Genomic DNA, 14,407 nt, shown 5'->3' with positions numbered 1-14,407 from the left:
AGTTTCTCAATTACTCTCTTTCTCATTTTTGCTTTCCTTCATACTATGACATACCGGTATTTCGCAAAAAAGACAAGCACACCCAGCTCCATTTTACCCTTCTTGAGCAATAGAGCATAGTGATCACAGTCTAAGGTTGTCCTGGGCCAACAACGGCTCAAGGAACCGCTGGAGATCTGTCTTCCCCCTCCTTCTCCTCCCACTTACCGGTATTGTGCACACCGTACGGTTTTGTGCTGCGCTTTACTATTCCTAATGGGTTCTTGACGGAGAATTCGGCCAACTTCTCCCCGTCTTACCATACCATGCATTCCCGTAATCCCCACCCTTAATTCCCACTTCCACTTCCCACTCCCATGGTTACTGCAGTACCCCATACGAAAAAACACCAAAATCCAGAATACTTGTACGAATCTCACCATCCCTCGCGATCTCCCACCCCACTCCGGAACCCCAGCGCGGGTACGGTGCTGGCACAAGCATGGGCCCACAATAAAGTTAATGGACAACTAGTTAGGTTCATCCGCGAGATATTCCCCCGCACTCTTCCAGTGGCTTTAACCCCCCATTGAAACGCTCGATATCCAAGTTAGTCAGTTGCCGAAATCCTTCTCTCAAACCTCAGCTGAACCCGCCAAAAACCGTATCATACCCCCCCCCTCCCCCAAGTGCCAATCCCTTACTTGCCTACCTACACAGCCCACACACCGCACACACATGCACACACACACAACTGCACCAATGCATTAAATCCGACTCTCTATCAGAGCTGCCGCGTAAGCGTTCCCACCCTGCCTCTTGGTATTGTACAGTACCAATCTAACTGGCGATTATTTAGAGTAGGTATTTGAATTGTATGCCGTCCCCGATTCAAAGCTCACCTTGGAAGGTTTTGGCGGCCAGCGACCTTCCTCTCTTTCTTCCTTCATTTCCTCATACCCTGCGCGGCGGGTACTAGGCCCCATGCGAATACGGTACCATACTTTGAGCATCTGCGAGGGAAAAAGAAAATTGAAAATAGATGACAACGACAGCAACAGTGCCTCCCCGCTGCAGGTATTGCGCATGAGGAAAGCTGTGAGGAAGTACCGTTACGGATTTCTTTATTTTCTTCCTTCCTATACCACTATCAAGTGGTTGTCGCAACAAAGTTTATTTGAACTTCGCACAGTGATTGACATGGCTCACCGCAGTTCTGGGGAGGCCCCCGTGAGACAGAATTGGGCAAGTTGACTGGAAATAAAGGAACTTGATTAAAATTTGGAGTAGCAAGTCATCATCCGTCACTCATATTTTGAGGTATCTAAGTTGTCTAGAATACGATATAACTTTACACTGTAAGAACTGGGGCGAATGAACCTCACCGTAAGACGTCCAGAATTTCCTTCCTCGGATAAGGGGGGAAATCGCCCAGAAAAAGAGCCTGCTTCCAGCCCCCCGCTGAGACAAATAAAAAGAAAAATACGGTATTCCTTACCAGGAGAGGCAACTCCAACACCCCAACGTGAAGCTCAACTATATATTCCAGTTCTCACCGTTCTGGGATATCTAACTCTGGCTGCCCTCCACGGCTGAAAGGTAGACAAGTTCCTTGCAGAACATAGTCTTCCAAGATTTGTTCAACCCAACAAATATGAAGATGCCACAGCCATGGATATCACGCGCCGTATGCTCGGGCAGCTGTCAAGCGAAATAGAGTTATCGGAGCCGTATAAACGCGGGGAGCGTACCCGGATCTTGGGGAAGTAGTCCTTATGGAGAGGTAGGTATGATACTTCACTCTAAGAGTAGAAGGATGTTTAGGCAGTTATTCACCTAGAATTGTTTGCGCACTACTCAAGTGCAACTCGTACCCTTGTTTTGCGATTTCACTCAAGCTGTATAGGTCGTGCTGAAGCCCTTGGAGCAAAAATACCGCTACTGTGAGAACCAGTGCTTGCACCGCATAATATGATACCACTTTACCTGACACATTTCTAGGATATCAGAGCTTCCCCCAATAAACATAGCAGGGTGTCTCTCGCCAAATAAACGATACCCATACTGCATAACAACCAGACAGCGCGCTCTGTGGCCCGTGTGTCTGGTAAATTTATCTAGGTGGAGGGTTCGTACTTGTCAACAAAGGGAGCAGAAAGTAAACACACCAGACAGCTCAGCCCTAGCATGGCATCCTGTTGACGCTATGCATGGGGAGGGGGTAGTTGAGGAGCAGGCAAGATGCTGTAGCAATTTATCCGGATATATGATGCTCCTATTGCACCCGAACCTATCATAACAAGAACCAGATGGCTACTGCCAGACTCCTATGACGGGGAGACCATGCGCAATAATAAAAGACTTGGAAATTATTGGAGAGGACAACACTCCACATACAATGAAACCGACACTAGACAACTGATTTTTTGAACAAAAAAATCTTTTGAAGGGACCCTCTGGTACAGTACCGGTATATGGGGTTAATGGTTAATAGTTTTTAACTTTTAATTCTATGTTGGGAATATGCTCAATAAATAAACTCAGAAGTATTTGATGTAGTTTCCTTTCACGAAGGTAGGCAGCTTGGCATTGCCGAGCACATAAGGAAGTTTGTACTGCACTGCGCACAGTCTCCCAGCGCCAGTGCAGTTGAGGGAAGGACTTGTTCTTGCGCGGAGTGGAGATTTGGCCATTGTTATTTGTTTGCAAGACATCCTTGGCAGCTTCCGAAACCGTGTTTCACAGCGGGCGTATCAGCAAAGCCAGCTGCAGGCCGGGAAAAGACAGCTATTCGGTGTCACAATTTGTCACTCGAACCCATTTTACGCGTTCGAGGATGTCGCTGTAAGAAGGTTGCCAATAGATTGCTTGCGAGTAGAATGGCTCTTTTGTAGGGAACCGGGGGTGTTACTGTTCGGTTGCGTTACTCACGGCCTTTGGTCGATCATAATGACCTCGCACATAAGCTATGATACCCCCAGGCAATACAACAGTCGGGGAGAGAATTTGATCAGGACAGTCACTTTTTGTCTTGGCCTTTTCCTTTTTTACCTTCTTTCTGTTTTGCAATGTTTTGTTGACTCGGTACTATTCTCATTCTAAACTAAGTAGACTCGGGCCTAGCGATGGGTTGTAGTGGTGACTTTGAATCTACACCAAGTTTTACTTAGCGGTGGAAGCCACATCTTCGCTTGGTGCAGGGCCATTATGGAGTACGGTACGGTAGCTTGCGATGGATAGGCTGTGACTGAAAGCGGTCGCCGTCACTGCATCGCTGCTACTTTCTCCTATCATACAAAACATGCGGCGCTGGGTTGACATGGCACCTTGGCGTATCATCCCTAACCCTTCCTTCCATCACGGGTTTCCCTTGTGCTTGCATTCTCCTTTTCGATTGTTTTCCCCTTTCCTCCTTTCCTCCTCCCCACACTCGCTCCGATTCCTTTCATCGCCCCCCCAGTTACCTCTTTTTGCTGTCTGCTCTTCGCTTCTCAGCCTAACATTCCTCGCTGCTGATTCATTTCTTGCTGCTTTTTCGCTTCTCCATTTGCTTTCTACACACCCTACCTTCAGCTGGCCTGTCTTGCGCGAATCGACAAACAAACTTCCTATTTCACGGAGGTCTCGTTGTCAGCAAGCAACCAGCCCCACCGCTCCCCACTACCTCTTATAGGCCTTGTTTGAGCTTTGACATCGTTTTCTAAGTTTCTATATTTTCCCCTTGTCTAAAGCTATGTCCCTTCAACAAACCTACTCGAGGTTTCTTGCCTCTCCTTCAGCAGAGGCTCTTTCCGCTTCGCCTTCGATGCATTACATTACCACTCTTATCACACTTAACTCTGCGGAGACGATTATGAAGTACCTCAAACGTGAGCCAAACCTTCTTAAGAAGCGTATGGAAAAGGTCCTTTCGGCTGTTGAAACGTCTGATCGCTTGGTTCTTGAGGTCGAGACCGAGCTGGAGTTGATCAAGAATGGTGGAAACTATCTCCCGGCAATGGATGATAATTTCTTGGCTGATCAGGTTGTCGTATTTCCAATTGTAAGTAGAAACCTCCTGTCTTGGTGGGTTTGGCATTAGCTTTCTATCTCCTTATCCATTTTTGCCGTTGCCATTTGGTCTCCCGTGTGGTTGATACAAGGCTAATGTTTTGTACCAGGTTCATTTCGTACATTTTGAAAACGGGCTTATCAAACAAATCCGCATTCATTGGGACCAGTCCAATGTTCTCAAACAACTTGGAGTTATTGGTCGTAATGGGAGGAACTGGCCTGTTAAAGACGGTCGTGAGCAATGCAGGCTCATTGCGACCTCGATGTCTGGTATTCCAGCCTCCGTACCGTCCTCATCAAACAGCAACGGCAATGGTATTCAGACCACACGAAGCAGAGGTGGTTCAAACAGTAGCAAGATTGATCATCCTACTCGCGATCCCCATGCTAGTCTTGCTCTCTTCACCCCACATGAATCTGATGATGAACGCGAGACGGTTGATCATCCTAAAGTCTCCCCCCGTAGTTCTGCAAAGCCCCCTTCCCGTGATCTTGGGGATATCCTTGCCGGAGCGCACTCTCATGATACTGGCCCGCTTCCACCAAAAGCCCGTAGCAGTTTCACCCCTGGCAGAACATTTGAGATTGGTAATGGCGAATCAGTTGAGAGCTACCCGGTTCAAAAGAAGATTGAGCGCAAAGTTACTGTTGACTCGAAAAAGTATGAACACTTTGAGTTTTCCGATGAGCCTGTGGCATCTGCTCCCTCTGCCGGAACACCTTTCTCCAAACGCAGTCAGCATGGGTCTTCTTGGGCATTTGAGGATTTCGTTACCCCAGAGAAGAAACCTCTGAAGATCCGCAAGGACGATGTGAGACACTTTGGGTGGACCGAAGAAGACGGGCAACCAGAAACCCAGCCTATCAGAAACAATAAGAACTTTGGTTCCCGGTCTCGCCAGAATACCGAAACCCACTTCACGATCAAAGATGAAGATACCCCGGAGCCACACTCAAAGGTTTCCGCCGCCCCTATTCCGGATAAGCGTGGCAATGTCTCCCAATTTGAAATCGCCGACAATTCTCCTGCAGGAAGCCATGCAGCAAGACAAAAAGAGCCTACTGCTAGCCGAAAGGCTGCTGTGAGACAGATGAATGCTCATTGGGGCGAACATGAGAGCCCCGACGAGGATGATGGTGATTTCTTTGCCGGATTCGGTGGTGAGGCCAAGCCTATGGGAATCAGAATCGCCGGTGATGGAATGGGTATCAGGAAGAGCACTGGGAGGAGCTGGGCATACGATGAACAAACTTCCGAGAAGCCTCAAGAATCTACTATCAGAATTGCTGGTGACGGTATTGGTACGGCAAAGGCCGTTGGCAGACAGTGGCAATATGATGACCCTAACGCAGAGCGCAGGGGGAGGCGATAGGCTCCAAAGCCAACCGGGACCACTTGTTTAGGGTGCTGAGGAGTTGAGGCGATTCTTTCTAATGTCTGTTGAAATGCTTTAACGGCCATCGCAGTGTCAAAAATAGCGAAGATATTGCCCTGGTGGTTTTCATTTTTCATTTTTTTTTTTTCCACTGAGTTTTAGTGGCGGTGCTCGACTCTGGGGAGTCTTTTGTTTTCGGGGGACTCCCGGTCATCAATTGTCACTTACACCTGTATTGTTATATCATACCCTTTCCTTGACCCCGTGTTATATTCCCCTTTTCGATTTTGGATTTTTCCTCCTTTCTCGGGCCAGAGAGCCAGGCCAATCGCTCATCAAAAAACAAAAATTTCTCGTTTCACTCATTGTCACAGTATTTTTTCCTTTTATTTTGCCCAGAGAGGTTCACCCCTTATAGTCAGTTCAAATGGTGAGGAGTTTCTGTAGTTGGGTATGATAGCGCGTCAAACAAAGACTATTCAGAGAGTGTGTACTGTGTGCCAGTACAATTTGTATTGCACACCACACCGCACCCTTTCCCTGCGAACAGATTGGGCCGGGTTTTTACAAACGGGCGCTACCTGATGCTACCGGCTAGATTGTAACCACTGCTTCCTTTTCAACCGCAATATTAGATTTAACCCCTTTCATCAAAATTGTAAAAAAAAAAAAGGAAGTGAGAATGAGTGATGGGTGGTGAGTGATGAACAATGAATGATTTTTAAATGCCATGGCTGGAGGCCGCAAGAGACCCCTCCTTCCCCGGGGTTTTATTCACAAATATGAGCATCGAACTCTACGTCCTTTCCTCATGGTAATGTACATAAAAAGAACTAAATCTATCTTTTTCCAAACGTTCCTCATACTTCTAGGCATCCATCAGTCCATCCTGAAGAACCTACGCCAACCTAGGCCGTTGCCTCCTGTGTCGACGACGTTGGCGGCGGTGGCGATGTAGGCGGTAGATTTTCTAAAAGCTCCGGCCGGTTCTGCGCCATAACCCGCCCAATATACTCTAAGTTCGAGTCCGACAACTGCGGCGGACCCAGCGCCTTCCTCTCCTTCCTCAGCTTCCGATTGAGCTCTTGCACCGCGGTCAATATGCGTTCTCCATCCTTGGCCTTCTGCGCTGCGTCCTCGGCCTCCTTCTTTGCGACCCACACGGGATCGTGGCGGGTCCTGAACTTGGAGTACTTATTCCTGAGTTCGTCGATGACCTCCAACGGGAATGGTGGGGCAAGCAGAGTGGGGAAGTAGCTAGGCATCTCCACATCCATTATCCGCGTGTCACCGGGGTGGTCAACGTATTTCGGTTTCTCCTTTGGCGGCCAGGGGATCACGACGCCTTCCATTCCAGGCACGAGGCGTTTCCAGGAGGAGGTTCCGTTCTTGTTATGCCAGATGTTGGACATTTCGATGTTTGCTATTATGGTATCGCGGAGGGCGCCCGTGGCGGGGTCGGGGAGGGGGTAGACGAGGCGGACGTCGTGGTAGCTTATGGAGAGTTCGGAGTGGTAGATCCTCTGCTGTTTGGTATCTAATTCAAACACTGCGTCTGGGATTTTCATCGGTGCCTAACTCCATCCATCCATCCATTCGTTAGTCCTCCCCCCATCCGAGAGAAAAACTCAAACCGACCATATTAATCCCTTGAACCATCAACGTAGCTGTCGCCTTATCCACACTTTTGACAACCCCAATCTTATGCCTGTCCACCCCGGCTAAGACAACGACCCTGTCACCCGGGACGATGTTCCAATACTTTACCCGCTCCTCCTTCCGGATTGGCAACGGCCGCGCCCGCTCGGTCGCGACCACGCTCATTTCGTCCGCCTCTGCGGACGTCATCGCTCGCCGCGGCCCCAGCGGTCCCAGCATACGGTCTTCCTTCGCCTCCCGCCGCGACTGCTTCTGGTCTGCGTGTGCGATGCGCTGGATCTGCATGCGGACTCCCATAGCCTCTTTTATCCGCATGCGCTTGTTGTGTTCCCGCACTCGGGCGAGCTTGCGCGCCGCTTGGCTGCGTGCGCGGATTGCGCGGGAGGTGGCTTTCAGCATTACTTTGTTTCTTGAGGTAGGTTGTGGTGATGATCGGATGGGAGGCGGTGCTGGTGCTGAGTTTGATGCTGGAAAATCGGTGAAGGAGAAAAATGTGGGTTAGAGGAGCTTGCGGCGGGTAACTTTTGGTGGGGGGGTGCTACCCTGTTACACGTTGTGGGACATATGGAATGGGGTGAAGGCTACTCTAGGGAAGGAATGGTTCTTTTTGTTTCCGAGAGGACGGAGGCTTTCCCGAGTATATTTTACCCCAGGAATTGGCAATGCTTGCTTTACATTCTATAGTAATTGAGTGATGGTATCCTGGGCCGGATGCATAAATAGTCACTCGTTCATGATGTGAGTGTGTGTGTTCCCGAAGTAGGAGAGAAGAAGCTTGATTTTCCAAATGCAAAACGAGAAGAGATCCTAATATACTACATCCACTAAGCAGTCACACCGAACACTGTGGCCTATACCATATAGGCCACCTTTCAACACCAGGCAGTAGCCACCTTTTCAATATGACGCAGTAGTGATACCCTTATTCCGACATCTAACTATAAGAGGTACCCAATGCGGTAAACCACTTATAATTAGATCAGATGTAGTCACAGATTGAGAAAACGAACAAAAGTCTTTTGACTAAAGGAAAAGAAGGAACTACCTCTGTACAGCGGACAGGGACTAAGTCCAACACATGAGAGCAAGCTCCACGGGAAAAGAGTTTTGCTTTGAGATTAAAAGACTACTATAAGCAAACATCTGCGAGTAGATTTCATAGGTTTATATGATAATATTATCATAGTCAATTGTAGAGGGGTAATTGCCCCAATTTCAATAGGTCTCTGGGGTCACTCACCATAATGCCTATCGAAAATTGAAGAGCCAAGTCAATCCTATCCCTAACCCTTAGCAATCACCGATTAGATTATTTGATTAGATGAAAGCACACAAGATCCCCAGAGCTCTCTACATTCACAATCCACCGAACAAGCAAGCTACTATACTCCTCAACGTGTGGGCCACCATAAACCCTCAACCTTAATTCCGCAAACCCGCCAGCAGCTAGCCAAGCAATGGGTGACCCCCGAGCCGAAGCAGCTCTACTAAAGCACTACCGACTCCAAAACCCCTTTCCCGAAACCTGGTCCGACCCGATCGAAGAGGCTCAAATCATCCAGCGGCAGCAATCCCGCGCATCGACCTCCCGCTACTCCATACTTCAAGAGGAGGGGGTATCTGCGTCTCTGAGGGGCCTCGTAGGCGGCGATGTGTATTCTACCGGGGTGATACCCGAAGACGAACCGGACCCGCTGGGAACGACGGGCTCGGTCGTGCGCGTGCTTGGGAAGAAGGGGTTGCCGGTGAGGGATAATGTGCGATTACGTTAGTTTCTCTTTGCTCCTTTTGCTGGTTGGGCTCTCATTAATGATGGTGATTTATGATAGGTAATCGCTATCTCGTATCTTCAAAGACGTTCTCGCCGACTGCTTTCCTGCGCGACGTTCATGCTAATACCCCATCTCCGGCTTTGCAGCAAGGTCTCAATTATCTGAGCACTTCCATTGCACAGAAGTCAGGTTCTCTGAAGCTTTTAGTCGAGTCGAATTTTGATCGCTTCGTTGCCGCGAAGGGCACTATTGAGGGTGTTTACAAGGAGATGAAGGGGGACTCATTCCTGGATAAGGACAGGGAGAGTGAATGGGGTGTTGGGAAGATCAGGGGTTATCTGAACGATGCTGGGGCGAAGGCAGATGAGGTATTCGGTCCGGCAATGAGAGGCCGGGGGAGAGAGGAGGGGTTGAGGTTGGCTCTGGCTGTGCTGGAGAAGCATAGAGCTATGCTTGAGATGCCGGGTAATTTGTCGGAATGCATTAAACGGAAGGATTACGAATCTTTGATAGAGGAGTACCAAAAGGCTCGGAGCTTCCTCGAGGGGTCTAGGAAGCTCGTCCCCACTGGCAATATGGCGCCTGCTAAGGAAGACCATATCCATCAATTGGTCATTGCGGAGAATATGTGGGCGGAGGTCACGATCGTGATTAAGGACTTCAAGCGAGACACGTGGAAGCGGCTGGCCGAATGCCCCACCGAAGGCAATTTACATATGGAGCTTATCGGTATTCTGTTAGAGTTGGGTGTTGATGATAACCCTGTTTGGCTTTGGCTTCTTAGCCGCTATGACTATCTCAAGAACAGAATTACGACTCTTTTCGAGAGGTCAAGGGTGGAGATAGAAGGTTTGCTAATACGCTCCATATATAAGGGAACCATTCTAAGTTTTTTTACTCTTTCAAGTTCTTCGTCGCAAGATTGTGGAAGCTCCACCGCCGACGCCAAAGTCTGTCGCGCACCACCTCCGGTCGCCTTCCCGCCGGGCTCATGTTGATTCTTCAAAATCCCTGGACACCCACCTAATAACATCCTTCTGGGAGCTAGTATACTCTTCCCTATCGGCCCTCCTGTCACCTTTATCCGGGCTTGTAGGAGAACTTTTATCATTTCAAAAGACTGCGCAATCCTTCATCGACGGTGACAACCTTCTTCCCGTCGGCATCGATGACCAATCCCGCAAGCACCATCGCCTTGAGCCCGACGATGCCAGAAAACTTCAGGAAGGTATCTACGAATTAGCCTTAATGATTAGAGATTGCCTTGTTAAATTTTACACGGAACCACCCGTAGAGGACATCAGCGCCATGTATTCCCCAATTCCAGAAACTCCCTTGTCCGCAAACACCCCCGGGCAGGATCCTAACTTCCCACCGCCAGGTCCTGCTGTGCCGGGGGCGCAGGCTCAAAAGGACGAGGATGAGGCTTACGCTTTTGTGCCCCCGGGGACAAACAGTTTGAGTGGAGCGCACTATATGAGCAAGATACTAGTGCTCACGGGAAATGCATCTGTGGCGATATGCGAGATGGTTAGCCGTTTGGGACGAGCTGACTTTGCCGAGCGATTCCGAGCGATGGTTTCCGGGAGTCGGGAACGGGCAGTCGTGGCGGTGTGTGCGGCTTGGTTAAAAGACGCTGGGAATTGCAAGTTCTTGGAAGATTGGACAAGAGCAGGTGATAATAGGGATGTTACAAGAATGCCTGGACTTTTTGGGGCATTCGAGAGGGAGGTCATCAGCGGTATGCAAGCTATCGTATACTTGGATAAGGTTGTGAGGAGCGATAGTAGTGTTATCGTACGTGCATCAGTTTCCCACTCTCCTGGCATTGTTTGTTGACGCGGTTTCTGCAGCCTCCGCCGTCTGCCAAGCTTCTCTCACACGTTCGTGAGCAATTTGTGAGATCGCTTTATAAGTCGCTTCAGGGCATGGTTGAGAATGCCAAAACGCCTCTTGACTTGGATGCCCGGGACGGGGATCAGACAGATCTTGCGAGCCCCGTCACCAGTGTTGCGCCGAGGAATTTAACGGCGTATTCCGTTGACTCGAAGGATAAAAATGTCCGGATCCTGTTGACATTGAGCAATCTCCAATTACTCAGGAACGACGTAGTGCCTGAATTAATAGGCGTTTTTGAAAACGCGTTTTCGGTCAAGTTGACTGATGAGAGCAAGGTACTGTACATCTCCTTATTAAAACCATGAAGTGTAGCGCTGAAAGGTGCCCATACAGACAATCCGAGATGCCCAATCCCAAATCGACGCCCAGCTCTTCGAAGAATACACCAAACCCCTCGTGTCCTCCCTCTCAGACACCATCCGCCTCGGTGTCCTCTCCCCCTCCTGGCCCCCCCCGCCGGGGAAACTCGCGACCTCTGTGCGCCCATACATTTACACAGCCCTGCTATCCCTAGTCCTCGTCCACTCGCAGATCACCACCACAGCGCCGTCACTCACACACCCCATCCTCTCGTACCTCCTTGAGGCCATATCCGGAGAACTCCTGGAAGCCTTCAAGCAGCGCCACAGGTTCTCACTCGGCGAACTCCTCCAGGCCGCGCTGGACGTGGAGTTTGTCAATCAGACACTGAGTCAATACAATACGCCGCGCGCGTCGGAGCTCCAGCAGGGGGTTTATGTCGAGTTGGACCGTGGAAGTGATGCGGAGGCTAGGTTGGGGCTGAGGGAGGGATTGGGCGGGATGAAGAAGATTTTGGGAGAGTTGAGGGGGGGGTCGAGGGCCGAGTTGTGGGTTTCCCCTCCCGTTCCCATGTTTATCCGATCTGTGAAGATGGGCTGACTAATTCGTGGTGGTGGTGCAGTCTGTGTTTTAGAGCGAAGAAGAGCTCGTCGAAGAAGACACCGGCGGCAGTGGCTGGGGCGGCGACTGCTGAGGGGTAGAAGTGGGTTTGGTATCAGTGTTTTGTGGTGTATTTGCTATGATACTCCCGGTGAAATTTTTGGCGTTTTGGGATGTTGTGTCGTAAACCAATATGTTTTATTTTTATTTTTATTTTTACTTTTACATTTTTAAGTTAAGTATGATGTTATATATGATATCTAAGTCTGTAATTCATGTGAATACTTTTTTTTCTTTTCTTTTCCTTTTTCCTTTCCCTTCCCTTCCTTTTTTCAGAGATGTTCTGAGCCATTGGTGATGCTCTTTATCTCACTCAATCGCCTCGTCATTCCAAGGCGCAAGAACAGCGCCATGAGTTATTCACGATATGCACCACACTCCCTCTCGTACTATACAGGCCGGGTACAGTACACCACGACAGACAGAAAACCAGCTTCACTAAAAACGGCTCAGCACGATTCGCGTCAACAATTCCTCCCAAGGGGAAAACATACATGGTGAGCACATTAAGAATAGCAAAGGCAATAGCAAGTACTCGAGTATCAAATGACAAACTTCTTTATTATTAGACACATGCCAAGTCTACACGAACCAGCCAAGTAAACCGAAAAAAACCCTTACGGTTAACCGTACTGTACTGTACTAGTGCAGTACCCGCGAAAAGTAAAAATCGGAAAAACACAACAACCTTGTCCGAACAGAGATTTGCATTAGGTAGACTATATGGAAGCGGAAGAGAAGAAACAATGTAATTTTTCCGATTGCTGCTGATCGACAACGACCGGGTTGTGACAAACATACAAGTACCTTTTGCTATATAACTCCCCTCCCGAAAGGCACAAATTACCGGTTTAAACTTACCGGAGGGAAGGGACAATCATTTCCCCAAGGACTGCGGTAGACCAGACTAACTTACGGATGAAGGAAGGAAGAAAGAAAAGGAGTGGCGCTACGATAAGTAGTAGTGAGTAAAAATTGTGGAGTGAGAATTGTGGCTAAAGTGGTGGATATTGGAGGGGCGGGGGGTTCGCTCTGATACCGGTATTACTATAATTAATCCAAGTCAGAGAGATTCCCCTTCGTTCATTCTCTCGAACTCCCCCCCGCTTCCCCGATCCGAACTTGGAAACCCGGTCCGAAGTTGGATAGTTGAAAGTAATGACCCGAACCATAACAAGTATATTGCCGGGTACCATAAGCGGTGAGTGCCGTGTATCATAGTAAGTAACTTTCTGCTTCTGGATGCTTACAAGGTACCAACCAATGCTCTGGTATCAAATCAGACCGACCGACGGGACTCTAGAAAGCACAGTTTCAGTGCTCGTAGACCATATCTGAAATCGGTAACTCCCCCCCACTTCCAGATCCTGTTCTCCCTTTTTCCTCACCCCCCGATATTCCGGTATTCCGGGTTCGATCTTGCTCCTTTCTTCTCACATATGATACAAGAGGATCTTTTTGCCATTTAGATATCATATCATCCACCAGCGCTTATAATTTTTCTTCCTTCTTCTTCTTCTTCCGCCCCCCTCCTCCCCCTTCCCGAGGATCTATGATATCTATCATACTCTCTCCTGTTGCGTTCGACGCTCAGTACTACGGTAGGAGAGAAGGCGATAGCATGATATTACGTGAGAAATACTTTGCCAGCGATACAGTCGGTCAAGATGTTCAAGAAGACAATTCACACCCCCTTTTGCGATCCATTCACCATGCAGGGGAAAGGGTGAATGGAAAACTCGAGGAATCCTCTCATATGATGATAAAACCCCATGGGAAAGCGTGAGGGGGACCAAAAAGACCTTAGTTATTTATTATTATTATACAAGCCACAGCGAGTTTATTGTATGATAGTTTGCGAAAAAGGCAGGTCACATGATGCGAGGTGGTATTATGGAAATGTCATACATATATACCCCCTATCACAAGTAACGTGAGGTCCGCAAATCGGCGAGGTATCATAGCAGGAGACTCCCTTTTACAAGTTACAGACCCCCGAGTTACCACAGTATCATATTACAGTACGACACGGCCCTGTGCGACTCCCGCGACAGGACATGATGAACCCAAGCTACCGTACCCCAGTAAACGAGCAAAAACACAAGGTTATGATGAAAAAAAAAAATGAAAAAAAAAAAAAAAGAATTCGCAACCGTGGCGGCTATGATAAGACTACCGGTAGTTAATCCAGAAACATTATGATACCCATTCGCCAAGCCCGAGTCGTTGCTCCGCATTGCGTTTTTTTTTGTCCGTTCCGTTCGTTCATGATAAGCACAGTACTGTACCCTACTGTAAACTGTGCCAGTACTAGTACTGGTACTGTGCCCGGGAGAAAAGCCACGCGGTACAGTACACTGGGTATAAGTGGAATGCGACCGACTCGCCCGCACCCTTGCTTTTCACTCAATTCGAGGCAATTCGGAGGATGGGGTTATCACATATATACTTGTTGAGGGATAGATAGCGGTAGAGTGAGACGGAGTGCGGTATCATTACCCACAAAGTTGGCGTTCACTAATACGGAGAGGAATGCACCGCACGCACACGGTAGATGGAGTATTACGGTACGCGGAGGGGCGATGGAGAAGGGGAACGGATCTCGAAGCCGAATCTTGTTGGGGAAAAGAAAAAAAAGAAAGAAAAAAATCTTTTTCTCAAGGTTTGGAGGTGCGCCGATTGAAGAAACAGTCTGAATTAACCATTACG

At 48.7% G+C, this 14,407-nt stretch overlaps 3 protein-coding genes; 2 read left to right on the top strand and 1 right to left on the bottom strand.

Moving 5' to 3' along the window:
- Positions 1 to 3,422: 3,422 nt before the first annotated feature.
- Positions 3,423 to 5,861, top strand: GSTUM_00011386001 (uncharacterized protein). XM_002841890.2 has 2 exons: positions 3,423 to 4,021; positions 4,140 to 5,861. The coding sequence occupies exons 1-2, from the start codon at positions 3,713 to 3,715 to the stop codon at positions 5,403 to 5,405; spliced, it is 1,575 nt and encodes a 524-aa protein (XP_002841936.1). The 5' UTR covers positions 3,423 to 3,712; the 3' UTR covers positions 5,406 to 5,861.
- Positions 5,862 to 6,316: 455 nt separating this feature from the next.
- On the bottom strand, positions 6,317 to 7,520 carry GSTUM_00011385001 (uncharacterized protein; the record flags this gene model as incomplete). XM_002841889.2 has 2 exons in its annotated part: positions 7,047 to 7,520; positions 6,317 to 6,982 (listed from the first exon to the last, which is right to left on the bottom strand). Exons 1-2 carry the CDS (start codon positions 7,464 to 7,466, stop codon positions 6,317 to 6,319), a joined length of 1,086 nt encoding a protein of 361 aa, XP_002841935.1. The 5' UTR covers positions 7,467 to 7,520.
- A 920-nt stretch (positions 7,521 to 8,440) lies between these two features.
- GSTUM_00011384001 (uncharacterized protein) lies at positions 8,441 to 11,739 on the top strand (the record flags this gene model as incomplete). XM_002841888.2 has 6 exons in its annotated part: positions 8,441 to 8,834; positions 8,897 to 9,688; positions 9,747 to 10,636; positions 10,693 to 11,013; positions 11,072 to 11,586; positions 11,661 to 11,739. Exons 1-6 carry the CDS (start codon positions 8,525 to 8,527, stop codon positions 11,737 to 11,739), a joined length of 2,907 nt encoding a protein of 968 aa, XP_002841934.1. The 5' UTR covers positions 8,441 to 8,524.
- Positions 11,740 to 14,407: the final 2,668 nt, after the last annotated feature.

This window comes from Tuber melanosporum (genome assembly GCF_000151645.1).
Source record: "Tuber melanosporum whole genome shotgun sequence assembly, scaffold_83, strain Mel28".
In the NCBI taxonomy this organism is placed as follows: domain Eukaryota; kingdom Fungi; phylum Ascomycota; class Pezizomycetes; order Pezizales; family Tuberaceae; genus Tuber; species Tuber melanosporum.
The sequence above is the reverse complement of the archived record's forward strand: the minus strand, read 5'-3'. Positions and strand labels throughout refer to the sequence as shown.

What these genes read in the sequence shown, in the direction of transcription:
- GSTUM_00011386001 (XM_002841890.2), top strand. Translation starts at nt 3,713, where the DNA reads ATGTCCCTTCAACAAACCTACTCGAGGTTTCTTGCCTCTCCTTCAGCA. An exon ending in AGGTTGTCGTATTTCCAATT is followed by an intron (nt 4,022 to 4,139) that starts GTAAGTAGAAAC and finishes GTTTTGTACCAG; the next exon opens with GTTCATTTCGTACATTTTGA.